This window comes from Carcharodon carcharias, chromosome 8 (genome assembly GCF_017639515.1).
Source record: "Carcharodon carcharias isolate sCarCar2 chromosome 8, sCarCar2.pri, whole genome shotgun sequence".
Taxonomy (NCBI): domain Eukaryota; kingdom Metazoa; phylum Chordata; class Chondrichthyes; order Lamniformes; family Lamnidae; genus Carcharodon; species Carcharodon carcharias.
Window position 1 is genome coordinate 153,846,292 of NC_054474.1, and position 18,418 is coordinate 153,864,709.

Sequence of the window (18,418 nt, forward strand, 5' to 3'; positions counted from 1 at the left end):
AATGAGATGGGCTCAGTTGACAATTCCATCCTCATTATGTTTGTGATGTGTTTCACTTCCATTATTTGCCATTTCATGTGCTGCTTGTTAGTAAAGTGTTGTGTGACAATTATTTGGTAACGTCATAATAAGTACCGTAAGCAGATTGCTCCAACCGAGGTAGTTGTTAACCCTCAACATGCACCTCTGTATCAAAGTGTACAGATAGGAATGTCATATCTAGGTTGTAGATCTAAGTTCCAAGTTACAGGAACAGCTGGTAAACCATTGGAAAAGGAAACAGGACTAAAGAAAACAGCACCCTGTCACCTTTACTGCAGAGATCAACTTGTCAAACATTTGTTCCAAACTAACCCCAGTCACTTGTCTTTCTATCAGAATCCCCCACTTCTGGCATTTTTGCATGGAGAGAAGGCCAGAGGTTGGTCAGGATGTTGCTTGGTCCACCTCCTAAACTTTCAAACTTCTTGGCCAAGACTCTGGATCCCGAGGGCAAGAACGACTGTGACCCGTCAGGTAATTTTCAAAAATGTTTTGAAAAAATTAAAAAATGGCTTTGCCTGCTAATGTCCACTTTGTTGCTTTTCTCTGTGAGAAAATGGTGTGGCATCTTCAAATTTCACTTAACTGCACGCTTTTTTTTTCTCTTAAATTCCTTTTCTTGCCGATTATAACTGTATCATGTTTCTTTTATTAGGATTGTAATTGTCTCCACGTGAGAGCCTGGGGTGTAGATGTGCTAAAATGGCACTCCTGATGACCCACCTATTGTGTCTCCTTCATTGAAATGGATACTTTGAGGTTCCATTGTAATAAGCTATATTTTTAATTCATTCTTGGAAATTGTGCATTGCTGACAAGGCCAGCGTTTATTGCTCATCCCTAATTGCTGCCTTCTTGAAAGGCTGCTAAGCAAGCAGTGAACATAAGAAATAGGAATGAGAGTAGGCCATTCCGTCTCTCGAGCTGCTCTACCTTTCAATAAGGTCATGGATGATTCAATTGTGGCCTTAACTCTGCTTTTCTACCTGCCCCTCCCCATAACCTTTGGCTCCCTTGTGAATCAAAAATAGATATAATTCAGCCTCGAATATGTTCAATGACCCAGCCTCCACTGCTCACTGGGGAATAGAACTCTAAAGACCCTCAGAGAAGAAATTCTTCCTTACCTCTGTTTTATTTTGAAACTGTACACCCTAGTTCTAGATTTTCCTGCAAAAGTAAACATCGTCTCAGCACCTACCCTGTCGAGCTCCCTCAGAATCTTATAATTTCCAATTAGATCACCTCTTCTAAACTCCAATGAGTATAGGCCCAACCTGCTCAACCTTTCCTTTCCATAAGAACAATCCCTTCATCCCAGAGTGAACCTTCTCTGAAATGCTTCCAAACAACCCACAGTTTTTTTTTTCTGTAGTGACTTGCTAGGTCATTTCAGAGGGCAATTAGGAGTCAACGACATTGCTGTGAATCTGGAGTCACGTGGGCCAGACTGGGTAAGGATGGCAGATTTCCTCCATTGAAGATCATTAGCGAACCAGATGAGTTTTTGACAATAATTGATTGTTCCATGATCATTATTAATGAGACTAGCATTTTCATTCCAAATTAATTAATTAAATTCAAATTTCCCTATCTGGCGTAGTGGGATTTGAACTCTTTAGTCCAGGGCCCTGGGTTACTAGGTTTAGTAACCTTACTATTATACCACCCAGCCACCCCCCCCTTTAAAACTGATGCTATGAAGTGAGTTGAAAACTTCAACCCTGGAGTGAAGATAAGCCACCTCAGCTACACTTTACTGATCTATGAAAATGATTGAGCCAATTGAATAGCATTCTGCAGTAGCAATTTGCATTTCATCAGATGAAAGGTGGTCAACCTGAAACGTTAACTCTGTTTCTCTCCCCACAGATGCTGCCTGACCTGCTGAGTATTTCCAGAATTTTCTATTTTGATGTCAGATTTCCAGCATCTGTTTATAGTATGCTTTTGAAAGAACTAAGAACGGAGGCTAATTCGAGGGATATAGGGAGGGAGTTTGATCAAATTCTACATGGAATTAGGTGCGAGGAGTCTGTATGGCGTTGCGTAATGGATAGTCTGTTTCTAAAAGCTAAAAACTGATTTTTTAAATCAACAATTTTCAGTTGAGACCGATGAATGATTCCAGCAACTAAAACATCAAAAACCACCCATATCCTCTTCCTGGTCTGTCCTGTGTCAATCAAATTTGGGCGTGCCATACTCTTGCTTTCTACCTTAGGCTCATTATCCATTGTCTCAGTTTCATTTCCATAAGTTTCTAATTACTTTTTTGTTTAATAAACAGACCAGAAAGTAAAAGATCCAATGGAGCATGACCGATCCACTTCGTTTGCAAAGAGCCCCGGACGAAGATTCTGTATTCCGAAAGAAGGCGATCACTGTTGTACTTCTGTTCAAACTGGTCTAATGGAATCTGACCAGCCTGGGCTGGAGGCTGTACAGGTAACTGGAATCCTAGATGGCCTACAATCAGAAAAAAATGTTGGTGGGAATCAAAACTCTTCCTGGGAAATGGGAAGTGGCAGCCCAAACCTCGAAAGAGAGTATGGTGAAGACAGTCAGAGGGCACTTGCAAGTCCTAAGGGACATAACTATCTTTCATCTCATAAAGGCCATCCGACTAGCCCAAATCCTGGTAGCACCAACCCTCCGAGAAATTTCAACCTAAGATCAGGATCATGTCCTGGCAACAAAAGAAGTGTTTCACCTCGGAAAAGCAGAGTGTGTTCCTCTAGCCCGTTTCTGAACAATTCTGGCACAGAAAATCAGGAGGAGAGAGGGGCAGGGACTGAAGAGCATCTGCGATCTCCACTGGCCCGCAGTTACAACGCAGATGAAGTCCGTGAGTATATGAGCAGGCAGCTGGTCGAGCGCAAGAAGAAAGAGAGGGAACAGAAACTCTCAGTAAAGCAAGCCATGGAGATGAGGAAGAAAAGACTGCAGGAAGTCTATAAGAAACAAAAAGAGGCTCTCTCAAAGAAAACAAAAGGGAACCAAAGGGGCAATTCATTGGCTGGAGGAAAAGAATCTGCGAAGCAAGTGAGTTCTTGGCTCAAAACAACATTTCACAATTATCAAATTTTAATCTGGAGTCAGCATAAGGAATAAAATGGGAGCCGTAAAAGCTGGTGCCAGTAAAAGTGGCCATGAAGCTGTTAGGCCCTCGTAAAAGCCTGGCTGGTTCACTGGTGCCCTCTTTGCCCGGTCGGGCCTTCCTCTGATTCAATTCCCACACCATTCAGAACGGCCCCCTGATGAGGTCTAGCAAGCCACTCTGTTTTATCAAAGGGCTGGACCACCTTCTCGCGGTAACCGGGATGGATAGGCCTTGCCAGTGACACCCACATTCCGAGAATGAGTAATAAAATGAAAGGGGAAAATAGGGTATAGCGACCATAAGCTTGGTTATATTAATTATTTCTTCTTATTTCACTGACTTGACTCATGAGTATCGATCTTCATGTGTTAATCATACGTGATGCAACTCATTATTTTGGGAAATTTCTCCTCCCCCACCTTTCTGCCCCTGCTCTCAACCACCCACAGCCCAAAAATATTAAGACCATTTGGTGTTGGCTGATGTGCTGGCCTTGTTTATATTTGCCCTGAGTGGATTATTACAGTATGTTCTTTTGATAAATAGCTGGAGACGTGTTTAATAATTCAGTGGTAAATGTACAGCTGCAGGAAAGATTTCCTCTGGTCACTATGAGGGTGCTTCTAACCCGCTGAATGGGAACCCCACTGTCTATTGGGTTGGAATGCTCAATTTTCCTCTGTAATTACTGCCGCAGAGAGTAAATTGGGAATGGGAGATGTATGCTTCCTTCAGCAGCGACCGCATCCTGCAACGAACAAAGCCAAAACTCAACCTGCGTGTGAAACTAGTGTTCCACACAATCCTACCAGCTTTCTGATGCTGAGGTCAAAATTGGTCCCTTATGTGCTGGCTGGACCAGAAACACATCTGGGTGTTTTCCCTTAATCACTTTTTCTAGTGAAATCAAGAGAAGGCAGCTCGCAAGCCATTGAGTGACTGCTGCCCTGCTGTGTTGCTAACTTACAGTGGCAGGAGGAAGTTTTATATCATAGTGTGGTCTTGAATCCTCCAGGACAGAAACATGGCAGTTTCCAATCTCAGGCCTGTGCGTTAGCTGATCTCCGTTTGGGATGTTAGCACAGGGGATGAGACAATCGACCTCTTGTCTCTGGATGTTCCCCCCCCAGCCCTTTAATCCAGAGGGCCAGCATGCTGAGAAGATTCCATCTTCCCCTTCCTTCCTCACTCAATAGTGACACTGCCACTCCTGGGTGTCCTACATTACAACAGTGGCTCCACTTCAAAAGTACTTCATTGTCCAATTCTGGACTCATTTTGGGAAGGGTGTGAGGACTTTAGAAAGGACGCAGAAAAGATTGTGAGAATGATTCCAGGGATGAGGTACATACGTGACATGGATGGATTGGGGAAGCTGGGGTTGTTATCTTGAGAAGAGAAGGTTGGGAGATGTGATGTGGTGTTCAAAATCATGAGGGGAGCAGATAGAGAGAAACTACTTCCATTGGCAGAAGAATTGAGAACCAGAGGACAATGTTTAAAATGATTGGCAAAAGAACCAAAAACAACATGAGGACCATCTTTTTTTACATGGTGGGTGGCTATGATCTGGAATGCTCTTCCTGAAAGGACGGTGGAGGAAGATTCAACCATGGTTTTGAAAAGGGAATTGGATAAGAAGCAGAAGGGAAAAAATTACAGGGGTGCAGGTAAAGGGTGAGAGTATTTGGGCTAGCATAGTAGTTCTTGTAGAGACTCGGCATGTGTTTGAAGGGCTGTATGGCCTCCAACTGTGCTGTAACCATTGACTGTAAAGCGCTTTGGGATTTCTTGAGGTAATGAAAGATGCTACATAAATTCAAGACATATCTCATTGAGCAGCTAAGGACAGTTTGCCATAAACTTGATTTGTATTATCTTGTTATAGAAGATTAAGGTGTGATCTAATGGAAGTGTTTAAGATGATTAAAGGAATTTCAAGGGTGTTTGGAGAGAAACCAATTCCTCTGGTGAGGGGAGCCCAGAGCAAGGGGGGAAAACCTTAGTTTCAGAGTCAAGCTGTTCATGGATGATAAAAGCAAATTACTGCGGATGTTGGAAATCTGAAATTAAAACAGAAAATTCTGGAAAAACTCAGCAGGTTTGGCAGCATCTGTGGAGAGAGAAACAGCGTCAACATTTTGAGTTGAGAGAAGACCCATACGGATTCAAAGTTAACTCTGTTTCCCTCTCCACAGATGCTGCCAGACCTGCTGAGTTTTTCCAGCATTCTCTGTTCATTGATGATGTCAGGAAGCACTTCTTCACTCAAAAGATAGTGGAAATCAGGAACTCTCTTCCCCAAAAAGCTGTTGGGGCTGGGGGTCAATTGGAAAATTTTTAAGCTGAGATTGATAGATTTTTGTATTTGGCATTAAAAGGTTATGGAATGAAGGCAGGTGGGTGAGGTTAAGGCACCGATCTAAACTTTTCAAAGTGAATGGCAGAACAGGCTCATGGGGTTGTTTGTGTGTTGCCATATTCATTTGTTCACTGCTTTAACAATCAGTGAAACCCGAAGTATAATATTGTTCTGTAAAGTGTTACTGGACCATTTTATTTTATTTGGAATGGAAGGCGATGTAAGGAAAGGATCCAGTGATATGTCTTTGTTATCTGTGTTTGTTTACAGATGGAAAAGTTTGGCAAACATTTATTCGTGAGACAACAGCCCTCTTAAATAAAGCCTTATTTTTATTGGTCAGAGTTTGGGGAGTTACCCAGGAGTCCAAATAGTAGAGTATGATAGGGTTTTGGTGACACCACACCTGGAGTACTGCACAGTTTTGGTCTCCATATCTAAGGAAGGATTTACTTGCATTGGAGACAGTTCAGGAAAGGCTTATTAGATTGGTTCCTGGCATGACAGGGTTGTCCTATGAAGAGAGGCTGAGTAAATTGGGCCTATAATTCTCTCAAGTTTGAGAGAAATGTATTGAATGGTGAAGCAGGATCGAGGGTCTACTCCTGCTTCTATATTATGGTGCTAACTGTTGCTGATTGGTTATATGAAGAGTAGAACAATGGAAAGTAGTGGAAATATTGTGCATCAGATGTAGCACACACAGTCGGTTGATAATTAGGACAAAGATTCGGACTTCTGATGGGAAGCTTCCTGCACATGTAACCCACTGATTAATTTCTTTGGTCAGTTTCCTGCTGTGTAATTTTCAGCAACTACAAATGTACAGGGACATGAGCTGTAACTTTTAACAGGAGGGATGGTCATGGGTCAAGGATGTGCTGTCAAGAAGCTGTGTTGTCTGATGACTGTAAAACTGGGGATAAAAGCCACACCTTTTTGTTCTCATTTCCTCTAATTACAAGGGTGATTTTTTTAAAACTAAACACTTCAAGACAGAGGTTTGTAGGTAAGGGTACAGTGTAAGGGTTATGAGCCAAGATGGGAAGGTGGAGTTAAGATACAGATCAGAAATAATCTAATTGAATGGCAGAACAATGGCCCGATGGGCTGAATGGCCTATTCCTATTTGTTACTATGTACCTCCCTAATTGATGCAACCTGTAATAACAACAACCTGATTCATCTAGCACCTTTAACATACCAAAATGTACCAAGGTGCTTCACAGGAGCACACACAAGCCAGATGTTAGGGCAGACAACCAAAAGCTTGATAGAGAGGTAGGTTTTAAGGAAGGGCGAGAGAGGTAGAGATTTAGGGAGGGAATTCCAGAGCACAGGCCCCAGGCAGTTGAAGGCACGGAGTGATTAAAATCAGGGATGCTCAAATATTGCTTTTATTGAAATAGTAACCACAACAGGCAGCTTATATTCTAAACTTTGTTGTAACTTGGTTGAGGGGGTTGTACTTAAAAAGATATTTGGGTATCTCATACTGGAAAGTAAAACAAATTTATGATTGACTTTCTCACTTCTTCCTAATAGGAGAACACAGTGGGTGCAGCTGAAGCGGTTAATGATGGGATACCAGTGCAGGGCAACACGGGGCCTCGAGACTTGGTGGAAAGATACTGTTCATCAAAGTCAAGTCGGAGTTTGAAAACAATTGTCGATGAAAGGTCATTGACTGGAATCATTAACTCTGTTTCTGTCTCCACAGATGCTACCAGACCTGCTGAGTTTTTCCAGCATTTTCTGTTTTTATTTCCGATTTCGAGCATCTGCTTTTCAATGTATTTTTATAGCACCATACACATCCTCAGAAGTGCTTTGCAGCCAATGAAGTACATTTCAAGTGTAGTCACTGTTGTAATGTAGGTAACACAGTGGCTAATTTATGCACAGCAAGTTCCCATAAACAGCATTAGATAACAACCAAATTGTCTGTTTTTAAGTGATGTTGGTTGAGTGATAAATATTGGCCAGTACAGCGGGCAGAACTCCCCTGCTCTTCAAAATAGTACCATGGGTCTTTATGTCCACCTGAGAGTGCAGGCAAGTCCTTGTTTTAATGTCTCATCTGAAAGACAGCACCTCTAACAGTGCAGCATTCCCTCAATACTGCCCTGAGTCTATCAGCTTGAGGCCTGTAGTAATGCTGCCAACTCCCAATGAGCAAGATCTCCAGAGTAAACCAGGCAGCTGCTGTGAAGATTCATCCTGTTGGCCATGGGGCTTAGTGGACAGAGTGAGTGTATGCCGGGGACATAACACAGGCTGGTATTGAGACACGTGCAATGAGAGCTGGAGGCACGGGCACAGCACTTCAACCCAGTGTAAAAAAACAGCTTGCATTGTATCCTCAGGAAAGATCTGAGATGTCCCGGTTTACAAACACATGTTGCTTCCATGTGATGCATCTGGTATAATATCTGATGTAATCCACTTGCCTGCCTTTGAAGCGTTAAATTATGGCTTGTCAAATGCCAATTGCAGGCTTCAAATGAATTTATTGGGTAATAAATTGGGTTGTCCAATTTCATTCTGTTATAAGTGAGGTGCCCTTTTGTTGCTCCCGTGCTGTGCACCACAGTCCTTATTGAGAACCATTCAATGGCAGCCACTAATTGTTTTAGACCATGATTAAGCTCATGGAGCGCAACAGTTCGCAACATGAGACAATAAATTGGTTGAAGACACAAGAGGAAGGAGCAGTTTCTGGTACAACTGAGAATTGGTTCTTTACTAGTTTTAATTTGCATCATCACCCTCTTTTTCCACCCTGCCCCCTTCCCCCAACAATTCACTGCATCATCCCTCCCACCCTGTCATGATCCTCACCCCTCGTGCCCTCACTCCTCCCCCTCCTATCCCCACCACATCACCTTTTGCCAATCTTAACCACTCCTCTCTTCACCATGTCCTAACCCCACTCTGCCCTGCTCGCCCTCTCATAGGTCACCCTCTCCCGTCCTTCCTTCACCTATCACCGCCCACCTGACTCGTTGGAGTTCAGTGTTTGATGGCTGTCTCTACCGTCCAATATCTTCACAAGGTGATGGTTCTCAATCTGTCGGCCTCTGGTACTGAGTTTCCTCGGCTCCTTCTCTATGGAGACACCACATTGGTGTTTGTTTAACTGTTAAGGATCGTGAGAAACACCAGGTCTTAGCAATCTTGGGCAAAGGGTATTAAAGGGCTCTGGCAGCAAGGCAGGAGTTCAGATACAGATCAGTCGTGATCTAATTGAATGCTCGAGGGGTTGAGGGGCTGAATGGCCACCTTCTGCTCTAACCAGGGTTACTGGGTGATGATCAGACTGCATCCCCATTCACCACCACGCTCCCCCCATCTTTCCCTAGACCAATGTCGTACCTTTTCCCGCTGATGGGACTGAGATCAGTCAACTTGGTGTTGAATGGGGAATTGCGACCTGAACCCTCCTGCTCTGAGAGGAGCTCTTCGCTCATGTAGAGGAGGCTAACTTCAAAAGAATAAGTCCGATCTTGACTTTGCTGCAAAGCATTTGGGCTTAAACCCCAAAATCCCCATGATTAGATTATGTCGTTGAGTCATAGAGTCATTTACGACACAGAAGGAGGCCGTTCGGCCCAGGGCAGCTCTCCATTGCCATTCCAGTTTCCCCCAGCTCAACCCCCGTAACCCTGCAAGTTTATTTCCCTCAAGTGTCCATCCAATTTCCCCTTGATTGTCCACGTTTCCACCAGCCTCTTAGGCAGCAAGTTCCAAACCATTACCACTCGTTGTGGAAAAATGTTGTTCTTCTGTCCTACAGTGAACCCCTCAGTGAAATTGAATTCTCTCCTATATTGTGCTGCCGTTTGTCGTAAAATGTAACCATGTGTTTTTTGTTACACAGTGGGTTGTGCCAGATGCAGCTGAATTATACCAAGGGACCATTCCATGGTTATCTATCCAGCAAACGTAGCCCATTGAGACTTAAAGACCTAGAGCCGCATCATCTGTCCCCCCCACCATCTCCTTCACCACCCCCCATCAGTCAACTCTGGCCTCCACCTCTGACAAACTGTGAGGGGGAAATGAGCTGCAAAGCTACGTTCAACAGCAGCATCGGGCACAGGAGCAGGCAGCAACGTATTGAGGCCCTTTGCTTCATGGCGACAGCCCTCAGTGACCGTACCGAGAATGAAGCGAAGAGGCTGGGTGTGAAGATGGAGGCTCAGAAGCGTGCTGGACACCAAGGCAGCAGCGAAGGGGGGAAGCCGGCTGATGTGGGTGGCTTCGCTCGGGCCGACCCAGCATCCAAGCTGACCGACGGGTGTGGCCTGAGGCGGCAGAACGTCCCGGGCACTGACCCAGTCGCGTCACCAAGGGCGCTGAGTGTTTTCGAAATCTCACCCACCCGTCTTCAGAGGAGGGAAGAGCAACAGGAAGCTGCTGCGCCCAAAGATAAGACGGTGGACAATAAACCTGAGCTGGAGATTGAGGAACTAATGGATAAGCTGCTGTGCAGTTCCTCTTCCCTGAGCGAAAGCTTCCTGTGGAGTGACTCTGAACCTTTGACAGAACAAGGACTGCACAAAAAACCCAAAGTGTCAGACAACACCCAGCCAGATGAACACAAAGGTAGGTCAATACAATTTGTATTTTAGTCCACTTTCCCCATTTCTGTTCTCCAATTTTCTGCCCTTACTCAAATGACTGATTCCATTCCTCTTTTTAAAATTTCATCTCAGAATACAGGTATTGCTGACAAGGCCGTCCTATATGGCCTACTCTTTAGTTGCCCTGAGAAAGTAGGGCCATTTTTTGTCTTTTTGTAATAGACTTACAGCTGGGTTACTCGCTAGGTAACTCCTGAGGGCATTGTGTCAAGCGTACAGCGTGAGACTGGAGTCCCGTGTAGGGCAGTCTGGGTTGGGTGGGCAGGGAGGGGGTGGGAGGGGGAAGAAGGAGGTTCTCTGCTCTAATGGACATTAATGTTGAGTTTGTAAGGCCTTTTTGACCCTGGGGACATAGCACAAGTCCTGAGCTTTCATGAACCATTTCACAACTTACCACGATGGGATTTGGAATCTGGGCTAATAGTCGAGTAGCAGAACCACACAAGTACGTGATTTATGTCCACCTCTGTTGGGATTGATTAGTTCAACAAACATATACAAACATGCAAGCTTACGAATTAGGAGCAGGATTAGGCCAATAGACCCCTTGAGCCTGCACCACCATTCAACAAGATCATGGCTGGCTTGATTGTAACCTCAACTCCCCAAGACCACCTATTCCTGGTAACCTTTCACCTGCTTGCTTATCAAGAATCTATCTAGCTCTATGGCACTAGGGTAGATGGCTAGACCCCAATGCTAAATGGTGCCAACAGTTTGAGTTCAATTCCTGTAAGGGTTATAGTAGTCCATGGAGACCTGCCCCCTTGTCTTACCCTGGTTTGTGGTTCGGTTTGTCATCCTTGTTTTCAAGCCCCTCCATGGCATCGCCCTCCCTAGCCTGTCACCCACCAAGATCTCTGAGCTCCTCTACTTCTGGCCTCTTGGAGCATTACTGATTTCAGTCACTCCATCATTGGTGGCTTTGCCTTCAGCTGCCTTCTCTCACTTTCCTCCTTTTTAAGACATGTTTTAAAACCTACCTCTTTGACCAAGCTTTTGGTGATCTGACCCAATATCTCCCTATGTGGTCTGGTGTCTTATTTTGTTTTATAACGCTCCTGTGAAGCACCTTGGGGATGGTTCATTACACCAAAGATGCGACAAATATAAGTTGTTGTTGGCCTCTGCAGATACACCTTAAGGTTTCTAAAGACTCTGCACCAGTATTGGCCAGTTTGATGGGAAGCTGTTGCAATTCCCCATCAAATAATTGAACAGAGAGCTGACCGGCTATCTCACCAGCCAATGATATTTACTTCTCATTTTTACAAGTTTTGTATTTTTCGAAGTATCTTGAGGGTCATTTGTGAAACTTAGTGTACTCTTTGAAGTAATTTAATCCATTTTTCTTTTTTGCTCACCTTTGTTCTCAGAGCTAGTTAATAAATGTGCTGATGTCCAGAGAGCCTTCGACAAAGCAGACCATCAAGCCACAAGGAAAGGCAGAACTAGTGAACTCCCTTTCGAACCAGTCTGGCCTCAGAATAGGTCTTTGGGCAGAAGGTACTGCACAACAGAGAGAGTGTTGCTGAAGCTACCTGATTATAGCGGTGTGTGGGAATCATCAGAACATTCACCAATCACAATGTGTAGAGAATGGTGTCGCACAATGGGTGCTGAAAAATCATAGGACCATACAGCATAGGAGGAAGCCATTCAGCCCATTGTGTCTATGCTGTCTCTTTGAAAAAAGCTAACCAATAGTCATACTCCCTGTTGTTACCTCATAACCCTGCAATTTTTTTCCCTTCTAGTTTCTCCAATTCCCATTGTAAGTTACTATTGAATCAACTTCCAATATCCTTTAAAGCAGTGCCTTCCTGATCCTCATAACCCACTGTGTAAAAAAAAAAGCTGCTTCACGACACCTGGTTCTTCAACCAACACCGGAAATTTGTGTCTTCTGATTAGAGACCTTCTGTCGCTAGTTCCTCCATCAAAACAAAGAAAATAAGAGTTCAAAATGACTCATAGATGCTCGTCACTTAACGTGGTGGTGTGTTTAATAAGTACTGCCTGTGGTCTGTCATTGTTTGTGATTTTAGCCTTGGTTGAATCCCCATGTAGGGTGTTAGGCATGTCACGTGCCTGTTAAATAAAGTAGGGTTGGGTTCATTCACCCGAGTATCATAGGAGTAAGAGTAGGCCATTCAGCCCCCTTGAACCTGCTCACCATTTGATGGTGATACCTCAACACCATTTTTTTTTTATTCATGGGATGTGGGTGTCCTTGGCTAGGCCAGCATTTATTGCCCACCCCCAATTGCCTTTGTTGAGGGGGTATTTAAGAGTCAACCACATTGCTGTGGATCTGGAATCACATGTTGGCCAGACCAGGTAAGGACGGATGGCAGATTTCCTTTCTCAAAGGGGGCATTAGCGATGGGTTTTTACAACAATCGACAATGGTTTCATGGTCATCATTAGACTTTAAATTCCAAATATTTATTGAGTTTTTTTATTCCATCATCTGTCTGTGGTGGGTTTCGAACCCGGATCCCCAGAGCATTAACCTGGGTCTCTGGATTACTAGTCCAGTGATGATACCATTACACCATCACCTCCCATGCTATGCACAAAATGCACCCAGGATTACAATGTGGACGCTCATGTCAGTAGAACCATGTAATCAATAGACTGGTTTCTGGAGAGCAGAGGATTATGGGTATTGCAACCACCATTACTTTCTGGCTGCAGCCAGGATTGACATGAGGTGGGAGCAGCAGGAGTGGGGCTGTTGGAGGTGTGATGAAACCTCTGAAAAATATGGTCCAACTAGAGTTGGCATTTTGGAAGTTTGTGCGTTTAAACTCCAATCTAGAGATTCGAGCACAAAATCTAGGCTGACACTCCAGTTCAGTACTGAGGGAGCGCTGCACTGTCGGAGGTGCCATCATTCTGATGAGACATTAAACCAAAGCTCTGTTTGTCTTCCCAAGTGAATGTAAAAGATCCTATGGCAGTATTTTGAAGAAGAGCAGAGGAATTATCCCTGGTGTCCTGATCAACATTTATCCCTCAATCAGCATCGTAATGATAGATTACTCTGGTTATATTATCTCATTTGTGGGAGCTTGCTGTGCATGAGTTGACTGTTCTATTTCCCTTCATAACAATAGTGCCTACACTTCATTCGTATTTTATTGCAGAGCAGATGTCAAAGGTGCAAAACAAACACAAATCCTCTTTCTGTATTTTTTTAAGGCTTACAATATATATATTGTCCACTAGATGACACTGTAGCTCTTTTCTCTCTGCACTGTGCAAGTAAACCGAACTTTACAACTGAGGCAATTTATCAATTTTTCCTCCTTGTGTCTAAACCTGGTGCATTTTAAGTATTATTGGTTTGACCTCTGCTCATTGACCTGCATTGTTTCCAAGTTTGGCAGCACATTGAAATTAAGATTCTCATCCCTGTTTTCAAATCCCTCCAGGGCTTCACCCTTCCCTATCTCTGTAATCTTCTTCAGCCCCACAACCTACTGAGACCTCTGTGCTTCTGCAGTTCTGGCCTCTTAAGCATCCCCCAACTTGAATCACTCCAATGGGGGCTGTGACTTCAGCTGCCTCAGACCCAAACTCCAAAATTTCCTCCTTTAAACCTCTCTATCTTCCTCCCCTCCTTTACGATGCTCCTTAAAACCTACCTCTTTTGCCAAGCTTTCGGTCACCTGTCCTAATAGCTTCTTATCTGACTGGGTGTCAAGTTTGTTTGATAATGTTCCTGTGAAACACCTTGGATATTTTACTACATTATAGATGCTATATAAATGCAAGTTGTTGCTGTGAGACAAAGGCACAGTGCCAACACACTGGTGGCCCATGGACATACTTGTACCTGTAACTTCCAACTTTGGGTGCACGTTGAGCGAGGCATCAAATTGAAATGGTGTGATCACCCATGGGATCTAGAGCTAATGTAAGGAGAAACCTTATTACACCACAAGTAGTTAGGATTTGAAGTGTATAGCCTTGTAGGATGGTGAATACAGATTCAATAGAGGCCCTCAAAAGGGAATAGGATAAATACTTGCTGGAGAACATATTACAGTGATATGGGGAAAGACCAGGGGAGTGAAGCGAACCTGATCTCTTTTGAAAAGCAGTGATGCGGACTCAATGGGCTGAATAGTTTCCCTCTGTGCTGTATTTTTCTATGATGTTACAAGTGGTAGTTGTTGTAACGTGGGTTCTTTTGATGTCTTGATGAGATATTGAGACTTGTATATTTAAATGTAAACCGTTTATTGTTAATCTTTAACTATTTACAGATCTCAGGTTACTGTCATGCATGGTGCTGCTTCTCCATGCAGGCTGCTTCCAGAGTGTTCTCTCTAGACTGCTCTCAGTCTATTACCATGTGATTCTATATATCATACCGTGGGTGGTGCTGTTCTCCAGCCCTATATTAACCCTTGCTCTGCCGAGCACCTTTGCATTACAATGACATGCAGGCACAAGCAACAGTAGTGGTGGATGCTGTTGGGAGGGTGGGGTGGGGATGCATTAAGGGATGATGAGTCTCTCATGTTAACTGTAATTTCTACTTAATGCTATTTAATGGGATAGATTCTCAATTTAGGACAACATCATCCTCTGTATATGTGACTCCTCATTCAGTAAATGCACAGTTAATTTGTCACAGGGAAAATAATTGGTTATGAACTGAAAGTAACTATGCTGGTCCAGTTTCATGTTAAATCCTAATGTTCATTGATTATTATCTGTGACTTTTCTCTCCTCTCCTCTGTATAAATATTGGCACTGACCCATTCTAGCTTCCTTTGAGACAATTGTAATGTTTGATTAACTCTGGGTACTCCCGACCAGTCAAACCTTGTCCAAAGGGATGTTGTACGTTCTCTGAGAATAGCTCTAGTCAGGTGACTTGGGCACGCTTGATCGAATAGCCTTTTGCCACCTCCTGCTGTGATGCTGCTGCTACCAGGTGGGTGGAGAGCCAGCCAGATGGGCACTCTTATGTTTAGCTGTCTGCACTCCTTCCGCCCACCCTCCTTCCTTGCATTTTACTGTTGGTTGTAGTACCTTAGGCCTTGGCTCTGTGGGTAGCACCCTCGATTCTGAGTCAGAAGGTTGTGGGTTCAAGTCCCCCTCCAAAGATTTAAGCCTGGTGCAGTACTGAAGGAATGCTGCACCACTGGAGGTGCTGTCTTTCGGGTAAGACGTGAACCTGAGGCCTGTCTGCCCAATTGGGTGGATGCAAGAGATTCCACAGCAGGATTCTGTATGATTGGCTAACCCAGTGGAGGAAGTTTAAAATCTCCCCCATTTTAAATCCCATTGGTATAAGTGGTATCAGTGTAATATGATACTCTTATAACATATCTTCTGCACTTGATATAACCCAACTTTAAAGAGGCCTAGAGAGTTTGCCCTGTGATGTTTCAGACAATGCCACTGGGAAAGTGGAACACAGGGGCACAGTTTCAGGATCAGGGGCCAACCACTTAGGACTGAGACAAAGGAGAAATTTCTTCACCCGGAGGGTTGTGAATCTTTGGAACTCTCTACCCCAGAGGGCTATGGATGCTCCATTGTTGAATACGTTTAAGGCTGAGATGGACAGATTTTTGGTGTCTCAGGGAATCAAGGGATATGGGGTGCAGGCAGGAAAGTGGAGTTGAGGTAGAAGATCAGACATGATTGTATTGAATGGTGGAGCAGGCTGGATGGGCTGAATGGTCAACTGCTGCTCCTATTTCTTATGTTCCAATGTTCTAATGTCATGCCAACATTCCTCCTGTAACCAGTACCACCAAGGTCAAGCTGTTTGTTGGCATTTTTTGGAATTTTGCTGTATATAAAATTGGCTCCCTTGTTCTCACACACAGAAATAAATAATTATTTGGATGCAAAGCCCAGTGAGATATGCTGAGAAATATGGCAAGTCGTTATAGGAATATTTCTTGCTGTCTGAGCTCATAAAATAACAACATGAAATTGAGCAGCTTGCCTGCCTGTGAGTTTTAGTGGAAACATTGTCACAATCTGTGGGAGTATTACAACTTGAACAAGCACACAGTCTCTGCAGGATTAACCAAGAGCTCAAGGTTAAGACCGTACAAGTGAAGCCCATTTGCATCTATTTAATGAAAAAGCCATTTTCCTTCTGGAGATTATTGGACTGGACGCAATAACAGTTGTGATTTTTTAAATTCTTTATATATAAAGGTTTATTATTATTTTGAAGTGCCTAATGAAGCATGTTGAATTTTAAATTGTATTGTTATTACTTGCTCAGTGTTTAAATGAGTGATCATGTGAATCCCATCCATTGTTGTGAAAAAAAATATTGCTCAGACCAGTGAGCAAAACTTAACATGGAAGAGAGATTGTACCAGGCTTTTGAACTGTTGTCTTGTTTTGAAAAGGAAGGTACCAGTTGGTCGAGGGCAGCTTTACCTGGCTGCTGTGATGACAGAGTGGCGGTGCCTGAGAAGTGTTATCTCTGGGCCTATTTTGATGCTCATTCAGTGCTGAAATTATAGATTAGATTCCTGTGGTCAGTTGCAATCTCTGATGTCTGTCACTGGTGTTTCTGATTATACATCCCTCCCATTGTCCATGATTTGTGAGTCTCTGAAGTTACCCTGCCCTGTGCCATCGTGTCAGTCTCTCTCACAGGCACTCTACCTTTCCTTCACCACCTTGAATTCTGCTTGCTTTCCTCTTGCTCTCTCTTCTCCTTCTCACTCCAACCCTTTAGTCCATTAATTTGTCAAGTAGCATCTCCGATTATCCACTCTCTGAAACTTTCTAGCAGAATCCATGAACTCCAGTATGGTCCTTTCCAAATCCAACTTTCTGAAGATCTTGAAAACACGGAATTCCTCACATCTCCCTGTTCCATTATTGTCTACAGACCTTAAACAAAAAAGCCACGCCTCGCAGAATCTAATTACAGCTTTGTGCAACTTATCTTCATTCTCATTAGTGTCTTGTATCTTGTACTTGGGCCCATTTCTTTAGACTTAAACTTTCCCTGCAAGAGAGAGAAATGAAAGGAGCAAGCTTGATGGGCTGCACAGCGAGTTGTTATAATCTGGAAAGCACTGTCTGAAAGGGCAGCGGAAGCAGATTCAATGGTAACATTCAAATGAGATACTTGAAGGGAAAACATTTACAGGGCTATGGGGAAAGAGCAGGGGAAGAGCAGGATTAATTGAGTAACAGTAACAGCGCAGGCACAAAGGGGCGAATGACTGCCCCCCTCCTGTGCAGGATCATTCTATGGTTCTATGAATGGTCTTATGCTATTTACTTTCACATTGAGGAGGAGGCTTACGTGGAACATAATCACCAGCATAGACTAGTAGGGCTGAATGGCCTGTTTCTGTGCTGTAAATTCTATATAATCTGCTGAGTATAGGCGACTATGCAGCGCAGGAGAGTGAACTGGAAGACTGGACTCATTGAACCAAAGCATTACTACACTGAAATGAAAATGCATTGTTAGTATATTGCATTTTATTTGTTGCAAAACAGTGTAATCTTTCTTTGAACCTATAGACTACTTAACGGCAGATGAACGAGGGTCGAGGATAGAGCTTAATAATCTTAACGTGACAAAATAGTTTTGCAGACAGTCAGTGGTTTGCAGCTCGAGGGCTTATATAATCAAATTAATTTTGCTGAGATGCTGTGGTGAAAGGTTCTTCTGTTAATCTGCTGGTGTTTCTAAACACTTGGAGCTGTTTTTCTGACATGACAATAATTTCATGAAGATGATTTTTTTCAGCCTGTTAATATATTTAATGCATACACACACCCCTCAAACAATAGATGCTGTGATGCTTAATGCTGTGGAGATAAATTCTTTTAAGGAGATTGTTTGGTGCTTGACAATTGCAGATGGATTAGGCGGTTGAAACACTTGTCCTGGATTTCATTGCTCCTGCTTTCCTCTTCCCAGATCGAGGTCAGCTGCATTGTCAGCTTTTTAGAGAAAAAAAAAGATTTCTGTCCCCTCTGCAGGCTTAACAAAATGACTCATGTTGAAAATTTGTGCTCGGGTTTGAAATGGATTTGTCGACTCAAGAAGGGAGGGCGACGGGGAGAAAGGACGACTCTGATGATGGGCAAGAGAGAAGAAAGGAAGACTCGGGAATAGGAGGATGAGGGGGAAGGGAGGGGGAATGGACGTGCTGACCTACATTGGCTCCTAGTCAAACAATGCCTTGATTTTGAAATTCTCATCCTTGCTTTCAAATCATGAAGTCATAGAGTTATACAGCACAG

General features: G+C 43.6%; 1 protein-coding gene across 1 annotated transcript in view; it reads left to right on the forward strand.

Moving 5' to 3' along the window:
* The first annotated feature begins 396 nt into the window (after positions 1 to 396).
* LOC121281522 overlaps positions 397 to 18,418 on the forward strand; it is a 68,995-nt gene continuing 50,973 nt past the window's right edge. Inside the window, exons 1-5 of the mRNA XM_041194469.1 lie at positions 397 to 516; positions 2,333 to 3,087; positions 7,053 to 7,186; positions 9,388 to 10,115; positions 11,530 to 11,659. Coding sequence (XP_041050403.1) covers positions 432 to 516; positions 2,333 to 3,087; positions 7,053 to 7,186; positions 9,388 to 10,115; positions 11,530 to 11,659 — 1,832 coding nt within the window. The 5' untranslated portion in view covers positions 397 to 431. The remainder of the gene's footprint in view (positions 517 to 2,332; positions 3,088 to 7,052; positions 7,187 to 9,387; positions 10,116 to 11,529; positions 11,660 to 18,418) is intronic.